We start from the raw sequence: 23,035 nt of genomic DNA, 5'->3' as shown, positions 1-23,035 counted from the left end.
ATTGGATATGTACAATTAGGCTGAAGTAATTGTAATTATATCTATAAGTACTGTTCTGACAATTTATAATTTAGCTAACTATAGAGTCACTCCACAAGAAGTACCGTGATTGAAAAATCCTTATTGTATACTCTTTACGAAAGCAATTCATCCAACTGCTTTGTCCAATGACCTCGTCATGTGTGTTACCCTCATATGATATCCTTGATTCTTTTGAGTTAAATTCGTTCACTCGATAGAATCCTATTTTATCTTATTGTCACCATTGTGTTTTCTTAATGATTTATATGATCACTATCAATAAATGGTTGTGATAAATTGCTTGTTCAAGAACGAACAACCCATGGCTACAGTCCATATTTATCTATCCACACAATGACAATGAGATAATACCGTTAACTCTTTAATCGAGCTATGAATTCCATTGTTTCTAGTAAAACCATGCCATACATAAGTCTTGTACCCAACATACCGACTATGGGCTCGATCATCTTTAAAGTTTAAGCCTCCACTTATACCTAAGCATATGAGTTACATACACATGGTCAGTGACTAACTCAGGATTTAGGTAAATCACTCCATGAACATTACAAGTGAATTAATTTAAAAAAGGATTTAGAATTAATTCATCTTGGGTCTAGTTCAATGTATCATTCTTCCAGTGAGTACATCTATGCATCTATCCGTGAAGTCAACTGCTTCGATAGCGAAGACTAGTCATCTCCCCATTTGGAATTGTAGACGACATAATAATCCTTCTAAGTATTTGAATCAGATGCTCACTTTGATTCTTTTATCGGATTACGGACTCGTTTAGATTATCTAATGAAGTAAGTTGTCTTTCTTGCAATGTATACGTTCTTACAATTCCACTTATCATCAATTTGAACTTAGACAATCAATGAGCTGATATTTGCTTGTCACAATTTCGCTATGTATGCAAAACTTGAAAAACAGAAACACAAAAAACATAATAATGAAATGTGAAATTAATTTTATTTATTTATTCATCATTCAAATACATAGAAAACAATTACATGTTTACTACAATATGGACACATTTCCCAACATTATCCACAACGCGGTGTGTAGAGATGAATGAGTTCTAGGGAACTCTTACTATAGTGTGTAGCGGAGTTGGGTAGGATCTTTTCTAATAAACTAAAATTGCAGCGCCATTCATAAGCATTTACATGAAAAACTGTCAATTCTGAGATATTATATTTGAAAAATCGATATTTTTATTTGCTATTCGATTGTGATTATTCTGTGAATTGTTATTTAGTATGTTTCATCTACTATGCGCACTAATTTTCTTGTGATTGAACTCATATTGAGCTTCTTAAGCTCACCCTTCCATTATTTCCATCTTTACATATAACCCACTAGGTTAGGACGTGGACTTGACATCTAGAAGGTCTTGGCTCGGATTTACATTAATATAAAAAAAAATTAGAATTTAGAATTTCTATTTTTTTTGGAACTATACTGCTCTGTTTTATTTTTAAACTGTGGCATGGAACTTAAGTTTAGGGTTTATCTAATATGCATGATATTTAATTTGAATTTAGAATATTAAAACATGAATTTTGAATTAATTATGCATAAAATTCTGATTTTACTTAATTAAAACTATGTTGAATGTCATTTTTCAGCTACATTATTATGCAGATGAGATCTAAAAAACATATAAACTGAAAATCACTTTTTGCAAAAAAAAAATTATTAAAATCAACTGATTTTTTAAAGATATTATACCTTTTGAAAACACACTAAGTTTTTATACTAAAGTAAGCAAATGTTAAAAAAGTCCATATTATAACCTCCGATAGTTTTAATGGGCCAATGTAATCTTCTGAATTTGAGCTTAATGACTAGGCTGGGTTGGGGAGGTTATACTATTTCTTTATTTTGAAGGATAATTATATGATATATTGGTGATTGAAAATTTTTAATTTGAAAATAGGTTGAGAATTTTGTTATATATTTTATTTATTCTTTTAAAAAAATTTAGATAAAATTTAGGGATATATGATAACAATTTTAACCTCGTTTGTTGACATAAAAATTTTCATCGTCAATGTATGAAATAATTATTCCATTTTTAATGTATTAGTATCTTTTTAACTCAACAAGCACAAGTTCAAATTTTATCATATATCTCATTTCTTTTTTATATTTTGGGTTAAATATAAAATTGGTATCCAAACTTATCAATTTCTCCCAGATTGATACTTTTTTTCTGTCCTAGATTAGTACTCGAACTTTTTTTCTGTCCACTATATTGGCATCTGAGACTAACGACGTTAATTTGTTGATGTGAAAGTACTGGCCAATCACGTGCCGCCACGTGGCATTCTCTTGTACCTCTTTTTATTTTTATTTTTTCCCCTCCTTTCCTTCTTTTTTTTCTTGTTCTTTTTCTGGTTTCATCTTTTTCTTTCTTTCTTCTATTAGGAACCCAAAATATTTTTCCTCACTTTCTCACCATCCAATCAATTCTAAGTTGAAAAGCTTTGTTAATCTATCAAATTGTAGAGCTAATGCCATGAAAAAAATTGCGATCAAGTTATTTCACAATTTCTACTATGTTTGTTTTTCAGAAATTAATAGAAAAAATTAATTAAACATATGAACTATTGAAATTAAACTCACTGGAAGTGTTACAATACATTGATGGTACCAGTATATAGAAAACCTTAAGAGTTGTATTGGGAAAAAAATGATGTACAATTATGCATAGCTTAGATCTGCAGCATGAAGAAAGTAGTGGGTTTTTTTTTCATGGTTCACCAGCGTATACCTGCAATCCTAAAATGAGAGAATCTATATTTCTTATGCAACCATTGATGTGCAAAAATACCAAATATCCTTTGGTTTTTCATGGTGTTTTGCTGCCTCAGAAATACCAAACATCCTTTAGCCATTGACATGCAGCCATCGATGGGCAAAAAAAAAATGTATTTTGTTCTTCTCATACTTTCTTAGGAAACAAACAGAAAAAATCCAACTACTTAGAAATTGAAAAAAGAGAAAAAATTGAATAAGAAAATCAAAAAATAAGATGAATCAAGACTCTAAATATAAAACAGAGATAACCCAAAACCTGTAAGCTAAAAAGAAAGCAAAGTGAAAAAAAAAACCCAATATTTTATTCTTTCTCAAATTTTATGAGGAAACAAATAGAAAAAAAATCTAGCTACCCATAAATTTTATTAACTGTTGGGTTTCAATAATAAGTCTAGATATTTTTATTATGACATCATCATGATATCATTTATTCTACGTGTTACAATTTTATTTCGCCACCTGTCTTGAATTTAACGCCATTAGTCTCAGGTACTAATATAGTTTATAAAAAAAAGTTCGAGTACTAATCTGAGATAAAATAAAAAATTATTAAGTACCAATTTAAGAAAAGTAGACAAATTCAGATACAAATTTTATATTTAACCTTTATATTTTTTATTAAACCTTATTTCCACTTGTGATCATCTAACATTCCACTTGTATCAAATATTTTTTTATATAAGAGGGGCTTTATGTATAACTGGATGTTTGTTCTTATTTTGTGTTGTTATTAGAGCTGATCATGGGCTGGGCGGCCCGGCCCGGCCCGAAGGCTCGCCCGAAAAATGGGAAGATTTGGATAAAAATATAGGCCCGAAAAATGGGCTTGGGCAAAAAAACGAGGCTCGTTTAGAAAACGGGCCAGGCCTCGGGTAAGAGTTTTTTGGCCCGGGCCTGGCCCGGCCCGGCCCGAATTATATATTAATATATATTTTTTATTTTTTTAAATTATTTTAATAATTTGTGTATTGTTTTAAGAATTGTTTTAGTATTATTTTATTTGTTTTAATATTTGTTTTAATATTTTTAAATATATTTAATTTATTATATTTTTAAATTTTTTTATTTAATAAAATAAGAAAAAAATTAATATGGGCCGGGCCGGGCCCGGGCTTAGTAGACGGGCCTAAAATTTTATCTTGGCCCGACCCAAACCCGACCCGACCCGGCTCATGATCACCTCTAGTTGTTATGTAAAACATATGAATTACGTATACATTAATATATTAATGCTGCATAATTAATTAAAAAGGTTAGTAACGAAATTTATTTAAAAAAAAAAGATGTATAATTTGTACGTGAGCATAACTTATATAAAATAAATCTAATATTCAATTATCAAAATTGTTGATTTGTTATATGCTCTATATGTGCAATACTTGTTTTGTTACATGTTGGATTAAGCACTAAATATGCTATGTGGTAAATGATATGATTTTTAGTTTTAATATTTGATTAAATTACGAACATTGATATAATCAAAATCTTGAATTGTAATGTGTAATGCACATTTGTATGATTTGTAATATGAGCGGTAATGCTTCATAACCCTAATTCGTCGACGGATACTAGCTAGGGGTGTTACATCTCTGACCACATTATTAATCTTCCAAACACGGACTTCTGTAATTCCACACTCATAAGCTTATTCAACCCAAATCTTACAGATTTCATTGTAACATTTTACGGATAAGGGGGTGAGGGTAGTAAAGCCTCAAATTTAACTCTTTCATACATGCACTTAACAAATACTATCACAAATAGTCAATTCATTTCTAATTTCACATTCTCAAAACATTTAATAAACATTTGCTTTTAATCACTTTTGTTCTTAACACATAGTTCATATGCCAACTCAAATCACTAATTCACGATCAAAGTATTTCAGATAGCAATCATAACTCAAATACCATATCTCATATGCTCATATAATTATAACATTTATCAATAACAAAATGTCATACTCTTTGATCTATACCTTTATGAGTTTCAACTCATAATCAACACATTTCCATTCAAACATTTGAGTACACATTCACTACTATCAAAATTAGCTCGATTGGAAAACTTATCTGTCTCATCAAAACAATTTTCGTTAGAGTCGGGAGATATCACACTATCGCAGGTTAAATGTAGCATGTATAGCTAATTTCACAAAACCCCTAACCCGTACCCATCGCTGAGCTAGGGTTAAGAGGCATTACCAGACATATCGGAATATTTCGCAATCATTTCACAATCAGAAATCATGCACCGTTATATCATAATTAAACATCAACATTAAGTCCCTTTCTTAGGTCAATGAGACCATAAACATGCATTAGGAATAGGTCAGGACTAAACCAAACACATACAAAATTTTTTCGAAACTTAACAATTACTTTTTAAGTTACAAAGGTCACTCGCCCGTGTGAGCAGACCGTGTGCCTCACAGGGCATTAGACATGCCTGTGTGTCTAGGCCATGGCAAAATAGAGCATACATACTGACTTATGTCTAGCCCGTGGTCCAAACTGACTTGGCAACATGGCCCGGCACACGCCTGTGTGTGTATATCCGTGTGGTCTACCCAGGCTCATTTCGAAATGGCCCTCGAACAACACGGAAGAGACACACGCCCCTATGTGGGCAAAAATAGGCCATTTACAATGCCAATATGCCACCCATTTGGGTCCTTCCTAAAATTCCAAAATCAAGCATCATATATGCAACATTTTCAGCCAAATTCAACTTCAAACATGAATCAATCAATCCACAATATCATCAACCAGTTTCATGCTCATTCTCTATACCAAACATACCAAAAATCATAAGCCAAAATTCATTCAATCATACATTACCTACATCTCAATTTCTTATCCATCTTCATGCCAAACTTATACCAAATTTAACAATTAAGCACATATCAAATTGACCATTTCATTTAGTCATTCATATGCATCAAATCATGCCATTTTCTCATCACAAAAGCCATAATAAAACCAAACCATATTCACATTCATTATCAGGCCATATCACTTGGAAAAACATATATTTACATCTACAAACATATTCACATACTTCTAGTCTATACATGCCACATAACCAAATCTCAAAACATTATATATCGAAATGATAACCAGATAGGGTGATGACGTCTCCATCGACTTCTAACCCGAGTAGATCTCCAAAAATCTATAAATATAGGAAAAACACACAGAATAAGCTTCGAGAGCTTAGTAAGCCATAAGCAAATAAATCTTCAAAAGATCATATATAATTCAACTTGAGTAAGCCAAATTCAGTTAACTTCATACACATATTCAATCACTTATCTTATATAATCCAATATCACCACATTAAGAAAATTCATTTAGGCTTATTTATCGGTGAACATATAAATCATGATTTCAATTTCAAAGAACGACCATTAGATCATTCATATAAATTAAGCTTGCACAATTTCATTACATAACCAACCGAAACATGGTCATTTATTACATTTCATGCATAGAAATATATCAATTCCTTTTTATCCATTTCAAAACCAGAATAACCATAACAAATCACACATTCAAACCATGTTCCATTTTTCATAATTCTCATGTTCGAAACATAGGACCACAATTTCATATAACGAGCATATATAACACATCGTTCATTATCATATATTTCACATATAGTCATTTGAATCATACTCACATTTCGTACCAGAATTTCATATACAAATCACATATACTTGAATCATATATGGCAAAACACAATTACAATACCACATTATTCATATAATTCATTTGATCATAGTTCACTTGCTAGTATCCACATCTCATTTTCACATAAATCATATATCAACTGATCATAATCATACTCACTTTCATTGCTTAATCTCATATATATCGCAACATACCTGATTCAGATGCACATTCATATACTCATTTATTTCTCAGAATGACCATTGAATCGTTCGAAATCAATAAGGATACTCGGATAGCTCATAAACTCGTACAATGCCAATGTCCCTGACGTGGTCTTACATGTAATCAAATATCGAAGCCACTGTCTCAGACAGGGTCTTACACGAAATCATATACGATGCCAATGTCCCAGACATGGTTTTACACGTAAATCACAAATTGATGCCAACGTCCCAGACGTGGTCTTACACTAAATCACATATCAAAATCCTATGTCATGACATATGTATCCTAACTACTCCTAAGGTTCGTACGGAGCTTTCGGACATCGTAACTCGATCGATTCAAGCTCGTAAATATTGCTCCCTTTCTTAATTCAATTCGGCATATACATATACACAAGTAATAATTCAATTCGGCACTATTAATATATCTACAATCGAATTTAACGACATTTAGTTACTTATGAACTTACCTCAGACGAAGACGAATAAACCGAGACGACTATTCGACAACTCTAGATTTCTCCTGATCCAATTCCGATTTCCTCTTTTCTTGATCTAAATTAATACACATTTGACTTATTTAATCTCACATTCATTCAAATTAATCCAAAAACACATAAATGGGATAATTACATTTTTGCCCCTGACATTTGACATATTTCACAATTTAGTCACTATTTCACAGAACACAAAAATACACAAAATTTCCTTACACATATGCTTAGCCGAATTTTCATAGTGTTTCATTTATTTCACATTTTAGTCCCTAAAAATATCATTTTCACAATTTAGCCCAAATTACTCAATTTCATCAAAAATTCAAAGACAAAACCTAGTAATCTAACACATATATTTCATTTACTAACATCAAACTTCATAAAGCTCATAGTTTCATCAATGGAATAAGTCAAAATCATCAACAAAATTAGAAATTGAGACATGGGGTTGATAGTATACAGAGCAACGATTACAAAAATATATAAATTATCAAAAACTGAACAAAAACGGGCCTTTAATCGAACTTGGAAGTAGCAAGCCCTAAAACACCATGGAAGCTTTCTTTTCTTTCTTAATATTCGGCCAACAATATGATAATGCAGCCAATTTTTTTATTTTGTTTTATTTAATACATAATAATTATACTAAATACTATTATATCCTTAATATACCTTATTTCCACTTGTATAGAATATTTTCTTAATTTTTATCTAGCATTATAATACTTTATAAATTTAAATAAATAAAAAATCTAAATGAATATGTTTGAATTCTGCATGACTTGATAGACCATGTTTTTAACTGACTTGAATTTAAATTAAATAAAAAATTTAATTATTTCCTTTAAAAAAGATCCATCAGAATAAGGACACCTTTAACTCTGACATTGAAAAATATCATGAAAGTGAGCCTACAAAAATCAGGTGCGACCCATGGAGAATTGGCATCTTTGGTCCAATAGGCAAGTGATAGAGAACAATTCTTCCTGATCATTCCCTAGCCTAAGGCTATACCTTTATCATCAATCCCACGCTACGAATATAACCCGATTCTCCCATTCGTTGCCATTTAGCCCCTTCTCTCTTCTTCAATCTCCACTGGATTTGGATTAGATTACTTTCTCTACAATCAATTTAGCTTGTATTTTATTAAAAAAATTCAATAAGATAATTTGTAATATAGTTAATATTTATTATTTAAAAATGAATCAAAATTTTTATTATCTTTTATCTAGAGTTCAACTTCAAATAAAAAAAATTATTTATAAAAATTATACAAACTTTCAAAATATTAACTTGTTAAATTAACCTATTTAATTATAAAAAAAATTTAATTCGATTAGACAAAATGTTTCACCTTTGTGCTTATGTTAGTTTTGGTAAATTTTTGTCCATTTCCCACTGCTTGTGAATGATGTGTTGATTGAATTTCAGAGCGACAAATGACCCAAAGTGGCCTCACTATACATCCACTACCATGGTTCAATTGAGTGAATTTGAGAATTCATTTTGCACCATATTTAGAGAATCCTAAGGACATTCATATTGACAAATGAGATAGGGATGAAGTAAAAAGTGTGGTGTTAGGACTTATGTTAAAAGAAAATTGTAGATTGAATTGTTTGGATGAATCAAAAGCCATGAAAATCCAAGTATTGAATTTTGGGAGGAATGAAGATTAAAGGAAAAAAAAAGAAATCATTTATTAAAGGTACCAAAATCCCTACTTACCCGCCTTGTTTCATAAGGGTACCATTACTTACACTGTTAAAAGTAAGGAGTATTCTTTTTTTTTTTAATTAAGTTAGCGGATATTCTTAAAAGTAATTAATATTATCATTTTATTCATCCTTTTTCAATTTGTATGACGTATAATAATCACACCATATATTATAATTTTTTTTTGGTGAAAAAAAACATGAACAAGAAGATAACTTTAAAAGACTTTAAAATAAACTAAAAGTTTGCTCTTGCCGGATGAGCGTATTCACCACATCAGGAGAGACTTCAAAAGTCTGAAGAGAGGTCTGCCAAGAGAGGCCGATCTTCGCTAGTTTGTTAGCAACTAGGTTATGCTCTCTAGGAATATACATGATTTTCCACTGTCCTTCAGAACGCAGGACTCTTTTGGAATTATACTCAACAAAGAAAAGAAGAGAGTGACGGGTTTTTTGTTTAAGAAATGAAAGCATAAATCAGGCCAAAGAGAAAGGGCATAAGCTGGCAATTAAAAATAATTATTTTATAAACTATTGGCAATACAAATGGGAAAAAAGAATTAATATCATACCAATTCTTTAATTTCTAATTTGATTATCACACTTTTTCCATTAACAATGATTCTGGCCTTCAATTTTTATAACAAAAATTCATCTTTAAAGCAAAAAAAAAAAAATTATGTCTCATATAAATCTTAAATCTTATTCTCACTGAAAGCTATTAAATCTTTTTTAATTTAACTATATACACTCATGATGTAAAATTTTAAGAATATTCTTATTTTAGATTCAAAGATATTAGTTTAAAAAAAATTAATTTATTTAATATAAAAATAATTATCTGACTTACAAATCTAATAATTATATATACAGTTATACATCAACTATTAAACTGGAAAATTGATGTTAATAGGCCAAGTTTTGATTGCTATTGATCAACTTATTGATTACCTAATAAAATGATATCATCATTATTTTCCTTTTTCATTTTTTAATTAAAGTCCCATGTTGGGTTAAAATTAAAATAAAAAGGAAAAAAAATGATTATTGGGCGTTTGGTAGTATAAATATTTATAAAAGACAAACCAAAAGAAGAAGAAAGAAGCAAACTTTTAAGTCTAGACACCGACCAAGTCCCATTTATATTTCGACAAAAGACCCTTTGGCTCAAACAAAGGGTTTCTAGCTTCACTCGTTTAATTTTATGTCTTTTAACGTGGGTCCAAATAAGAAGTTTTAATTTTTAATTATAGATTCTTTTTTTATTTATTATATATATATATATATATAACTTTTTACAAATTTTAAGAAAAAATTATCATATTGAGGGTTAAGGCATCTGCTTACCCTTAATATTACTTTTGGTCTCATGTCTGTCAATTCATTGTTATTAGTATTATGATATATTGGTATTGATGTATTGTATCAATATTTTAAAAATATTTATCTATATTTATAGTTTATTTTTGAATAATATACATACAATTATAGTTATAGTATGTGCTCAACACAATTAGTAGCTCTACTCAAAATATAAAAACCCAAAGAGGTTGTTTAGCCTGAGCAAAATGAGAATGGTCCTAGGAGCCTAATAGGAGACTTCATGCCATAAGCTCAAAAATGTATGTACACGTATCACCCTCCATACCCTGATAGTGGGCATTGTGGCAAGGGATTTAGAGGGCTTGCAAAACCTCTTGCAGACATTTACTTTACAAACCTAGTAGAGGTGAGGGCTTTCATTATGACCTCAAATTTGCTAGGGACAAAGACTATTCTTATATTAGTCATTTTGGTAATTCAGTTACACAACATTTTACTAGATGAGCATGTAACTGCCTCGATATTTTATTTTTTGACTATCTTGATGTAATCCATGACACCAATAGGTGTGATGTTTTTGAGTATTTAATGAATTATCTTTTTATTCTAAAAAACCAAAGAAGTTTCTATAAGGAGCTTTGCCAACTCAATCACTTGGCAACATGAAGCATGGGCTATCCTTCTTAAAGATGCAGAGGAATGAGCAAATCGATAAGAAATAGTAGGCACAAGTAGAAGTAGCTTCGGGCAACCTCACAGAGATCAATAGATATCAAGTCTGTGGTGTTGACCAATCTTGACAAATTGATTATCTTGCACCATTCCTTCTTTCCCTCAAATGTTAGAATTGTAAATAATATCTAATATAAAATTAAAATTGTAAATTAAGATCTATCATGTCAAATCATCAAGAATAAATCAAGAATAAAAATAGATGCGGAAGCGTACCTGAATCAATGAATTCCTTGAAGTTTTTTTGAATCTTAGGATTTGATCTTCCAAATTAGTACATAAGAAATTCAGAGAATATTTGCTCTCTTTTTCCTAAGGATGAGATATTAGAAAAGATATATTGTGTGTAATTTGGGGACTATAACCCTAATATATATAACTTTGGCACATTAGCCCTAATTCCTAATTAGCTCATCATTAATTAGAAATTGATTAGAACTTAATTGCTAGAGTATCTACACATATTTGATTCATACTTTATTTAATAATTAAAGCCCAATAAAACTTTAACCAAATTAAATCACTTTTAATTTGGGCTAACCTATCATGATAGTAAATAATAACATGTAATTACCCTTATTATATGTGGTGTCCATATTTTCCAACAATCTTCCACTTGGACCACATATATATACTAATTATTCTATAATTACATGTCACTATATAACCTTATGAGCTCAAAAATTTTACTATCATATCTAAAAGGTATTCCGAACAATCTCAACCATTAATTATGTTAACATAGAACCAATGCGACTTTCGTTACATATATCATAACTAAATCCATACCTGATCACGTATATTAACAGAACAAAATGACATAGATCAGGTATGGATGTATAGCATGGAAATTACATGCAATATGATCTAAACATGTCTATTTTCAACTAGTCCTCTTTAGTGAGATCAAACCTTATCAAAGTCAAAGTGTGAATAAACCAAATAAACTTTATTTCTAAAGAAAATAAACTTAATATCTGTAAACTGAAATAACTAAAACTTTATCTATAACATAAAAGCATTTAAAAGTACAAACTCCCATTAAAACCAAATATCCTTAACTGACATTATACCTATATGAGCAATGTGCTCTTATAAAACCTTAGGTATAGTCCCTTAGCAAGCTGATCCACAATCATGGAGTTTGTCCTAATATGCTTTATTAGCACCTAACCATTCTGAACTTTTACTTTAACAACCATGAACTTAAAGTCTATGTGTTTTGACTTTGATGTACTACTGTTGCTATTGGAATAAACGACTACAATTTGTTTTCACAATTTGCACCTTAGTGACAAATATTGTATCCATATTCTATCAAAATTGGAGTTCTGTATACTTGACGATCTCTAATTGATTAGACTTCTGATATGTGAGCATGTAATCTTTTGTTCTCTGAAAATACCTTATAACCCTCTTGGATGCTATCCAATGGTTCAAACTAGGGTTGCTTAAAATATCTGCCTAACATCCCAATAGTGTACATAATATTCCAATATATACAAACCTGAATGTACATTAGGCTTTTCACTGCTAAAATGTAAAAAATCTTATGCATTTTTGTAATATCAAAATCATTCTTAGGGCATTGATTGAGGCTATACTTATTATTGACAAGCAATATGTCATTTATATATAAAACCAAATATAGAACCTTACTCCCACTAAACTTATGGTTATACGATTATTAACAAAATTCATCTCTAAACCGAATGAGATAATCATTTGGTAAAATTTGTAATATTATTGACGAGAAGTCTTACTTAAGCCCATAGATAAAGTTATTTAATTTACAAATCATTACCTTTGCATCATCAGAAACAAAGTTTTCTAATTGCACCATATAAATGTATGATCAATGTTGCCATTGAGAAACCATTAACTTAATATTCATTTGATGTAGCTTAAGGTCAAAATCTTCCACTAAAGCCATTATAACTCTTTTTCTAGTGGACCTTTTTAATAACATTCATTCTTGAGGTTGTTGAGTTTGTTTTTCTAGAACAATTACCTCATCTTGAATAGGGAGCTGTTCAACATTGTTTTATTGAGGTTTTGGATTCACTTCTTAATCAATGATAGGTGTAAGAACCAAAACATCATCAAAAGTGATAGTAGAAACTGAGTTAGAATTCAATTCCTCATTAAAAGCATGTCTCTAACGTTATTTCTCCCTTCAAACTCAACATCCTAAAAGAATGTTGCAATTTTCATCTCTAAAATATTCCTAATTGTGGGATCATAAAACTCATAGCCCCTAAATTACTCAGAATTTCCTTGACCCTTATACTTTATAGACATCAAAGAAGTCAAAAGTGATGTCATCTCAACCTTATCACGTTTCTTAATTTCGTCAAGGAAAACTTGGCTTGGGTAATCTCTTCAGTTCCTATACCCCTAAAGGCTTTTTGAATGCTTTGCTTCATGATAATTAGACTCAAGCGATTTAAACAATCTCACCTCTCAAAACCCCTTTTAACATAAGGGGTGCTTTCCGCAGTGAGAGGTGCGGGTTGTTCTTCCCTTAGCGCAAGGTCTATGTCCATACAACCAAGCATTATAAATGCATTTTCCATTCCTTAAAATTACTCTCACTAAACATGGGTGTAGAATTAGCAGATATTATGGCAGCAAAAGATAAACTAGTTGAATCCAGAACAAAATAGATAAAAACAAGCTCATATCAATATCTATAAGTAAACAATAAATTCAAAATAATGGTTAATCCCATATCAAGATACCAAACACAATAAATTCAAAATAATGGTTAATCCCATATCAAGATACCAAACACAACATTAATATCAAGTCTTTGGACAATAATATTAATAGTAAGCGATACTCTTTTTGTAGTAATCAAACATTGACAATAAATTATGTCAAACAATTAACTAATCTTTGGACTAACTTATTGCTCACATAAAATACCTTATAATTGTCACACATTTATTATCACAGATGTCGTTGAAATTCTGCCAAATATTAACTTACCTTTGGGTCAATTAATAAATGCATGAATCACAAAAACATATAACCATCTTGATATTTCAAATAAACTAATCTACACAAAAGAGGTCACTTTGGCGGCATTTTGTTTCAACTAATTTATTTAAATATTAGACATCGTTAATTAAAACCTAAAGCCAAAATCTGAATTTATTTGTTTCAAAATATTTCTCTTAATTTCATCTTTCAATCAAATTAAAAGATAGTAGTATATATATGTATATATTTATCCCAAAACAACAAACAATGATGTTGGCAAATATAATAATAGTTGAATAAATCATAAACCATAAACAACTTCACATAAGACTTCAAATTTAAACCAAAATAATTTGCATAAAAGTAAACCTCATCTCAAGATATCAGACACTCATTAATATTTCATCTTTGAACAAAATATTAACTTATAAGTGATATATTAGTGTAATAATCAAACATTGAGAATAAGAACATGTCGAACCATAAATCTTCCTTTGGGCCAATTTATTGCTCACATGTAAAACTAAATAATCGTCACATGTTTATTACCATAGTTGCACATGTAATATTATTAACTTTCATTTAGGCCAATCAATATTAACATAACTTAAGTTACATGCACACAACTTTTTATATTTTAAAACAAAATAATTTATACAAAAAAAAAATCACTTTGGTGACTTATTGCTTCAATTCAGTTGTTTAAAAAAATATATAAACATACCAATATTCAAATTTAAATTTTTCATAACAATTAAAGGTCAAAACTAAATATTTTTTTATTGCTATATAGTTTTCTAAATAACCCAAAATAAGGTTATCTAAATAACGCAATAAAAAAAACCCGAAAACCTTAATCTTTAACTGATATATATATTTTAACCATATATGTCAATATCGAACAGAAATAATGTAGTGATTGAAGGCCAAATAATTAACAAGCACATGTATTCATAATTTTGGCATAGACAAAACACCAAAGCAATTCATGTATATACGTATATTTAAAATCAAATAGAAAAACTTACCCTACATATATCACATAAATCTGAACTTGTATTTATGATTAAACAGAGATTCGAATAAATACTTGAAATAAAAAAAATAATTTCAAGTCAATATATCTCAGAAATAAAATCATAATAATTGAAATGCCTCATAATTCATACCGTAGACTATATCAATATAATTTAACTGAATAATAGAAATAATAATATGTCAAACCCAAATATTATTAGACCAAACTTAAAACTAAGAATATATATATGTTTATATCTTGACAGATAATTGAAATTCATCGACTAATATTAAATATATTTAAAATAAGCAATTATGCACCAAGAAAATGAATCAAGATAGGCGGCACAATTGGTAAAATTCAATAGCAACTATGATGCAAAACATTAAACATGAAAGATTAATCCATCTTGCACCAAAGCACTCATAAAATTGAATATATAACCATAAAAAAAAGCTTCAATGATATCCATCAAAACTTAATTTCACCAATTAAACTATAAAAGATATCTTATTGAATAATGGTTATAAACACCTATTCATGCCAACTATAATCATGCATTAATCCTTAAAATCATTGATATGCATATAATATATATACACAATGTATACGCACAATTATAATAATAGAAAAATAATACTGGTTTGCCTTACATATTTCATGTAAACTCAAATTTATATTCATAACTAAAGACATTATTATAAAACTTCTTTATACGCACAAATGCTTCAAAAAAAATCTATAACCATCAAATATAAAAAAGAATCTCAAATTGTATAAAAGCTTCCATATGCGCAATCCTCATGAAAATTCATAGCTACCATATTAAAAAAAATCTCAAATATTTTAATTTTAATCGGGTTCCATAAGGGCTAAAATTTATATAAAATAATTATAACAGAAACGAAAAGTAATCATTCATATATATGAATTGAATTCAATAGTGAATATAATACATCACAAATAAAGACAAAAGATGATAATTCCATATACATTCAACCACAAACAGAAAATTTAAAACAAATAGTGCGAAAAAAAATCTTAACAACATTCATTTATTCGATTATCAAGTGAATTAACTATCAAAACTAATTATACAACCCAATTGGAATTCTTCAATTGCAAAAAGTTGTAAGTCTGTAACTTTAATTTAATAATGACTTTAACTAAAATTTATAAAATAATTGTGTGAAAAGAAGAGCAAGAAATATCACAAATCAATTTTTATGAATTGATTATAAATAAATAAATAAATAAATAAACCTTCATTTTTTGAATAGTATATGCAAATATTAAATTAAATTATATTTATACAAACCCTAAAACTTTATTCAAAGAATAAAAACCAAAAAATTTATCAACAATCTCAAATATTCAACATATATAATTAAAATATCAAATCTATAAAATTAAAAAAGAAAAACGAATCAATTCAAAAATAGTAAAGAATCAATTCATTCTCAATTATTCAACATGACAAAACTCTGATACCACTTGTTAGAATCGTAAATAATATCTAATATAAAATTAGAACTGTAAACTAAGATCTATCATGTCAAATCATCAAGAATAAAACTAGATGCGGAAGCGTACTTGAATCTATGAATTCTTCGAAGTTTTTCTAGATCTTGGGATTTGATTTTTCCTAATTAGCACATAAGAAATTTAGAGAATATTTGCTCTCTCTTTCCTAAGTATGATATATTAGCAATGATATTTTATGTGTAATTTAGGGACTATAACCCTAATATATATATATAAGTTTAACACTTCCTAGTTAGCCTATCATTAATTAGAAATTGATTAGAACTTAATTGCTAGAGTATCTACACAATTTGATTCATACTTTATTTAATAGTTAAAGCCCACTAAAAATTTAACCAAATTAGACAACTTTTAATTTTGGGCTAACCTATCATGATAGTAAATAATAACATATAATTACCCTTATTATATATGTGATGTCCATATTTTCCTATATCAAACTGTTATTAAGTATTAAAAGAAGATTTGAAGTACAAATTTCGGTGCATTTTAAGGCTTTAACTTTATAAATCATGGAGACCATGCATTTCATCTATTTATATATATAGATAAATAGATTGATCTATAGGTTCACACACGATATCTTGCTATACATAATGATGGTATCAACTCTATGGCCATGTTCTGTTCGGTGGAACAAAAATAGAATTGAAATTAGCTTTTGGAGAGATGACTAAGGGCCAGTTCTTCATTGTTTTTGAAAAGTGCTTTTGAAAAGTGCTGTGGAAAAATGCTTTTGAAAAGTGCTTTTGAAAAATTTAAGTGTTTGATATTGCTGTCAAAAAGTGCTTTTGAAAAGTAAAATGTCCATTTTAGACATGATATTATAAAGAAACAAATATGTATTTAAATAATGTTCAAATTAGTTAATATTATGATATTTTAATAAAAATATAAAAAAATAATTTATTATAACTTATTGTTAATATTTTAATATATAATATTAATTTTAAATATTTCTAAGTAATTAATATTAATTATTTATTAAATTTAATTAGAATATATAAACTATTTTTAAATATAATAATTAAATATTTGTAATTAGATATTGACACAATTGTATTATTTTAAAAAATATTTTTTATTTTTTATTTAACACATTTGTAAAACTCATATTAAATAACCAAGAAAGAGAACACAAAATAATAGCATCAAACACATTTTAAGTCAAAAAGTAAGGTTAAAAAGGTAAAATAACAGCCAAAAGTGCTTTTTGGCTGAAAAAGCTAAAATTTACTGCTTTTTCAGCTCTAAAAAAGCTCATCCAAAAGTTAAAAAAGTTGCCCCAATGATATGTGTTCTTTATTGCTTTTAAGAGAAAATCACTTTTTTTAGAAAAAAAGTTCATCCCAAAAGCAATGAAGAATACACCCTAAGTGGTTGATAGCTCCGATCCTGAAAATCAGTATAGTTTGAAACAAAGAACTATTAAGGGTTTGAATCCCTCTCTCTCCTTTTGCTCGATGAATAGATTCCTTTTTTTTATTGCTTTTTCTTGACTTCTTAATAAGAATCTTAATATTAATAAAAGGTAATGGCTCGACTGGGTGGAATAGTCGAGCCAAAAAAATATATAAAATGAGTTGAATCGAAAGAAAAACATAATACTTTTTAAATATCACTTGATTCCTTCAATATATATAGTGTAATCAAATTGATTCCTACCTTAAGCATTGGATCTCCTATATCAGTTATCTTAGTTAAGAGGTGTCATGGAAAGAACATGCTTAAAATTATGATCAATTCCTTTTTTTAAATCCTGCTACAGCTGCGCAAGCTCTTCCTTATGCCATAAATGACGTATGAATTGGAAGAATTCTAGAACAGAATGAGAGGTAGCTAACCAACTTCTTGAAAAGACATAATTAATTGCATTGACTCGATAGCTACACCACTTATAGAATTTAAAGACCCTAAAGGAGCATGCATCATATGTTTCGCAGGTTGTGTGTCTTTTTTCAACCTACTCAAGTTCAAACTATTGGGACCTCTTAAAGGTTCTAACCAAGGAGCACGCAAATCCCAAAAACGCATAGTTCTTAAAGGTTCTAACCAAGGAGCACACAAATCCCAAAAATGCATAGTTTCCCCTTAAAAAATGACTTCTTCGGTTAGAGAATGCATTAGATATTTACCTAGACCTCCAATTGGTAGACAAAGACCTGCAACCCTTAGAGTTATCCAGTACTTGGAAGAAGCAGTAGAAAAAGGAATAAATATAGTGATAAATTGATTCTTCGTTGCCAGAGTAAATAGGAGAGTCATTTCGACTTGTTCCAATCATTCATCACAAACGGACATCATCTTATTTCAATTGCAAACGTAGAAATATGTTTATACATTATTTTAAAACTAATAATTAAATTAAAAAAACTTAATTTAATGATTAATTTTTAAAAATGTAATTATAAAAATTAAAATAATAGAAATAAATAAATTTAAATATTAATTTAAATTATCAAAATATTGTACGAGAATGAAGCAAAATACACCAATGCGATTAATATAAACAGAAATATATCAAAATGGACGAAATGATGGATGCATACTAAAAATACCGAAATAATCGATGCATAAGTAACGCCTGCTAATCAGCTACCATGTCCTGAAAACATAAAAATCGTGGTCGAAATCATTTATTAAATGTTTTCGCCAAAAAAAAAAAAATCTCGCCTTTCAGTCATGGACCGTCCCACTTCGTTTTTGACGTGAGAAAATTTATTTTATTCATTTTTTTTCTCCATCCCTTTTAGCTTTGCTTAAGATCGAGAAATGAGAGGGTTGATTGAATCAATGGGTATCAACAGATTTATCTTGTTGAAGAAAACCCATTTTGCCTATGCTTTTTTGCATCGAAACATGTTTCGAGTCCTTGTTTCTTTCTGGGTTTTTCTCTCTAAGCTCATTCGATCCTTCTTCAGGTAATTAACACTCTGTTTTATGTTGGTTTTTAAGTTTTATTTTATTTTTTGATTATTTCCTTTTAAGTTAATGATTTTCTTTGTTTTTTTTTTGTTTGGCTTCTTTTTCCAGGTTTTCAACCAGTAGGTTTCTTGAGGGTTCGGATTCAAACATTGATGACTTCAATGAAATACAAAGCAGTGATCATGTTGATGAAGGGAACAGAGAAACAAAGAGCTCTCCCATGGTGGCAAGCACGAGCAAGAATGAGTTCTTGTGCAGTACGGGTATCAGTGGTTTCGTTGAAGAACCAGAAACAAAGAGCTTTACTGTGCATGCGTTTTTTATGGGTTCAAATGATTATGTTGAAGCGGAGAAAACAGAGGAAACAAATGCTGTTTTTGAAGAAAAAACAGAGGAATGTGCTTTGAGGTTTTCCTTTTTTGAATTTGAGAAGCAAATAGAAGTTATCAAACAAGAAGAGCCAGTTGAGGATTATGCGGGGAGGTCAAGCGTTGAAAGTAGTGTTGAGAAACAAGGAGGTGACATTGAAGGTAATGAACATGTTGCAGACGTTTTTGAGAGCATTGTTGTTGGTAAGTGTTCCGGAAAATGTCACAAAGACAACACGGGAAAGGAAATTCATGAATGCAACACAAGGATTTCAGATCATAAAGAACCAACAATCTTTGAAGAGCCAGTCAATGATTCTGAAGAAGATTTAAACGCCGAGACAGAGTCAATTGCTTCCCCAGAAAAAACCATAGAACCAAACATGCAAGAAGAAGAAGAAGAAGAAGATGATGATGATTTGATCGACCGGCTGAAAATGGAAGTGAAAATTGCAAGAGCTGGGGGACTTGCAACTATTTTAGAAGATTTTGAGTCCCCAAAGATGGTGCAGGAACTAGGGCCACTGAAAATTGATGAAAAATATGATCACAAACATCACATGGGTGAAATTCAAAAGGTTTACAAGAGCTACTCTGATAAAATGAGGAAACTTGACATATTGAATTCCCAGACCATGCATGCAATCAGTAAGTCTTGCCAATTAACACTCTGTTCTTCTTGATTTAAGTTTTATTTTTATAATTAACACCTTAAGTTGAACAAATTGTTCATAGTTCATACTACTTTGCTATTGTTGAAAAGATGGGAATTACTATATCAACTTTGACTGAACCCTCCAGCCTAATGACTTTTTGGTTAGGGTCCTTTTGCGCTTAATTTTAAGATTTTTGCTCTTCTACTTTTATAACCTCATTACTCAATCCAACTCCACTTTCTTTCTCACTAGTAACTATTTAATAAAATCTATGTCAACATTTTTACTAGAATTTAGAATAGTTAAGAGTTTATTTTTTTAGATTAATTAAATAAAGAGATTAAATTAGGTTTAATTTTTCCTCCACTCCCTATGCTCTTTAAACTTTGAAATTTAGTCCCTCTTCTCTTAGAAATATTTAGTCCTTTTACTTGTTTGAAAATTGAAATCTGATTGATAACACATAATTAAGTTTAATCCAAGTCTGTTAACAATATTATCAATTTCACTTTAACTTGTAAATCAACCAAATCCTTGAAATTAAAAGTAGAACAGCAAAAACCCAAAGAGTACATAGATTGAGGTCATGATTAGACGGTTTAATTATACCAAGGGCTAAAGTATATAGAGGGACCAAAACCTGAATTTGACCTAGTTCTTTAACAATAGAAATCATTCTAGACCATTAATAAAAAATAATTGTGGGTCCATGTTGTCTCATACAATCTGAGGCCTTCAAGTATCAGAAGATGCCGTCTGGCTTTCTCATTTACTAACCTTGTAGAGGATATTTTCTCCCCCTTTCTCCTTTCCACAAAGAGAACCTTCAAAAGAATCTGAATTGCTTGGTGGGTCTTTATTCCCATCTTTATTTTACTAACAACTATGCATCCAATTTCCTTTTTACTAACAACTATTTTTAATGCCTTTGACCTTAAAATGTGTGGTTATAATGATGTCTGTGATTGGTAACGAATATTGTAATGAGATGGTGATAATCTAGTTTTTTATATTTAGGTTTACTTAAATTAAAAGATGTTCCAATTCAAGTAAGCACACTCGGGAAATCTTCAGCAGCAGCAACAAATTCACTTCATAAAGCATTGTCATTCAAACAAAGGACGGCTGAAGCTGAACCAGCAATGAAGTTGATTAGGGATTTGCACAAGGAGTTTGAGACAGTCTATGTTGGACAAATATGCCTTTCTTGGGCAATACTGCTTTGGCAATTTGGTCAAGTGAAGAAACTGTTGGATTGTGACAACAGCCTTGCCATTCATCACTATAACCAAGTTGCTGAGGAATTCCAACATTTTCAAGTCCTTTTGCAAAGATTTATAGAGGATGAACCCTTTCGAACCGGACACAGAGTCGAAAATTACACTTACAGCCGATGCTCCGTTCGACATCTTCTTCAAGTTCCGGTTATCAAAGGTAATCTATATGTATGGTCTCTCCAACATTTATGTTCACTTTTAACCCTAAAGCACAAAAGCTTAAGCAAAGCACATTGAAATGACGTTGCAGATGATTGCTCAAAGTCTAAGGATGATGCAATCTCATGTGAGATGTTAAAAGACATCATTGAGGAATCATTGCTTGTTTTCTGGGAATTCCTCCGAGCAGATAAAGATGAAGCGAATTCAACCTCCAAGGCCCTCCGGTCTCAGGTTGCACCACACGAACCTATCGATTTTGAGTTCTTGATGGATGTCAAAACACATCTTCATAAGGTTTGATTGCTTCCCAAATCTCTTTGAATACAATTTTTTTTTTCTTTTTTCCATGTTTTGGCCATCCAAGTTTCTAAAATTTCATATCCATATTGCAGAAGGAGAAAAGGCTTAAGGAAATTCAGAGAGGCACAAACTGCATAATAAAGAAGTTCCAGAGGCAACAACATCAAGGGAATCTATTAGATTATGCATTGTTCATCGCGCAAGTTGAACTGAAATTGGTTTCCAGAGTGTTAAACATGTCAAAAATAAGCACAGATCAGTTAGCTTGGTGCCATGAGAAATTACAAAGGATTAGATTTAGTAGCAGGAAGATAGAGATAGAGCCCTCTTTTACACTGTTCCCATGTTGACAATGGCTGTCATTGCCACCACTATACTTGTTATCAGTTGTAAATATATACATATACACATATATATGTATGTGACAGATGAAGCAATGCAAAGATAAAGAAATCTTTTACAAGCTGGTTTTACAGCTTTGTTTCTTTGCCAACGAGTATTTTGTACAATAAACCATAATGGAATGTATCAGATGGAATAATATCAGTTTTGGTCCCTCCTAATTATATCAATTATTCAGTTTAAGCTTTTTCTTAAAACAAAATTTTTATTTTTGATTCCTAAATTTCGGCATTCAATATTAAATTTCTGGCTTTGTCATGTGTGAAGCCGGCCCCGAATGTTTTCGATGATGGTGTTCAAAGCCGTAAGTCTTGGATTAATAATTTATTTATTTATTTATTTTTAGAATTTTCAAATGCTATCATTTTCATCAATTCAA

At 29.9% G+C, this 23,035-nt stretch overlaps 1 protein-coding gene across 1 annotated transcript; it reads left to right on the top strand.

Moving 5' to 3' along the window:
* Positions 1 to 19,172: 19,172 nt before the first annotated feature.
* Positions 19,173 to 22,820, top strand: LOC107902174 (uncharacterized). The gene is made up of 5 exons (XM_016828398.2): positions 19,173 to 19,487; positions 19,600 to 20,507; positions 21,533 to 21,949; positions 22,043 to 22,248; positions 22,347 to 22,820. The coding sequence occupies exons 1-5, from the start codon at positions 19,339 to 19,341 to the stop codon at positions 22,602 to 22,604; spliced, it is 1,938 nt and encodes a 645-aa protein (XP_016683887.2). The 5' UTR covers positions 19,173 to 19,338; the 3' UTR covers positions 22,605 to 22,820.
* The last annotated feature ends 215 nt before the right edge of the window (positions 22,821 to 23,035 follow it).

This window comes from Gossypium hirsutum, chromosome A13 (assembly GCF_007990345.1).
Source record: "Gossypium hirsutum isolate 1008001.06 chromosome A13, Gossypium_hirsutum_v2.1, whole genome shotgun sequence".
NCBI classification, from domain to species: domain Eukaryota; kingdom Viridiplantae; phylum Streptophyta; class Magnoliopsida; order Malvales; family Malvaceae; genus Gossypium; species Gossypium hirsutum.
The sequence above is the reverse complement of the archived record's forward strand: the minus strand, read 5'-3'. Positions and strand labels throughout refer to the sequence as shown.

Bases quoted from the DNA above. Each gene is read 5' to 3' on its own strand.
- LOC107902174 (XM_016828398.2), top strand. From the start codon at position 19,339: ATGAGAGGGTTGATTGAATCAATGGGTATCAACAGATTTATCTTGTTG. The intron at 20,508-21,532 runs GTAAGTCTTGCC...TTTTATATTTAG, and splicing joins CCAGACCATGCATGCAATCA to GTTTACTTAAATTAAAAGAT. The intron at 22,249-22,346 runs GTTTGATTGCTT...TCCATATTGCAG, and splicing joins TCAAAACACATCTTCATAAG to AAGGAGAAAAGGCTTAAGGA.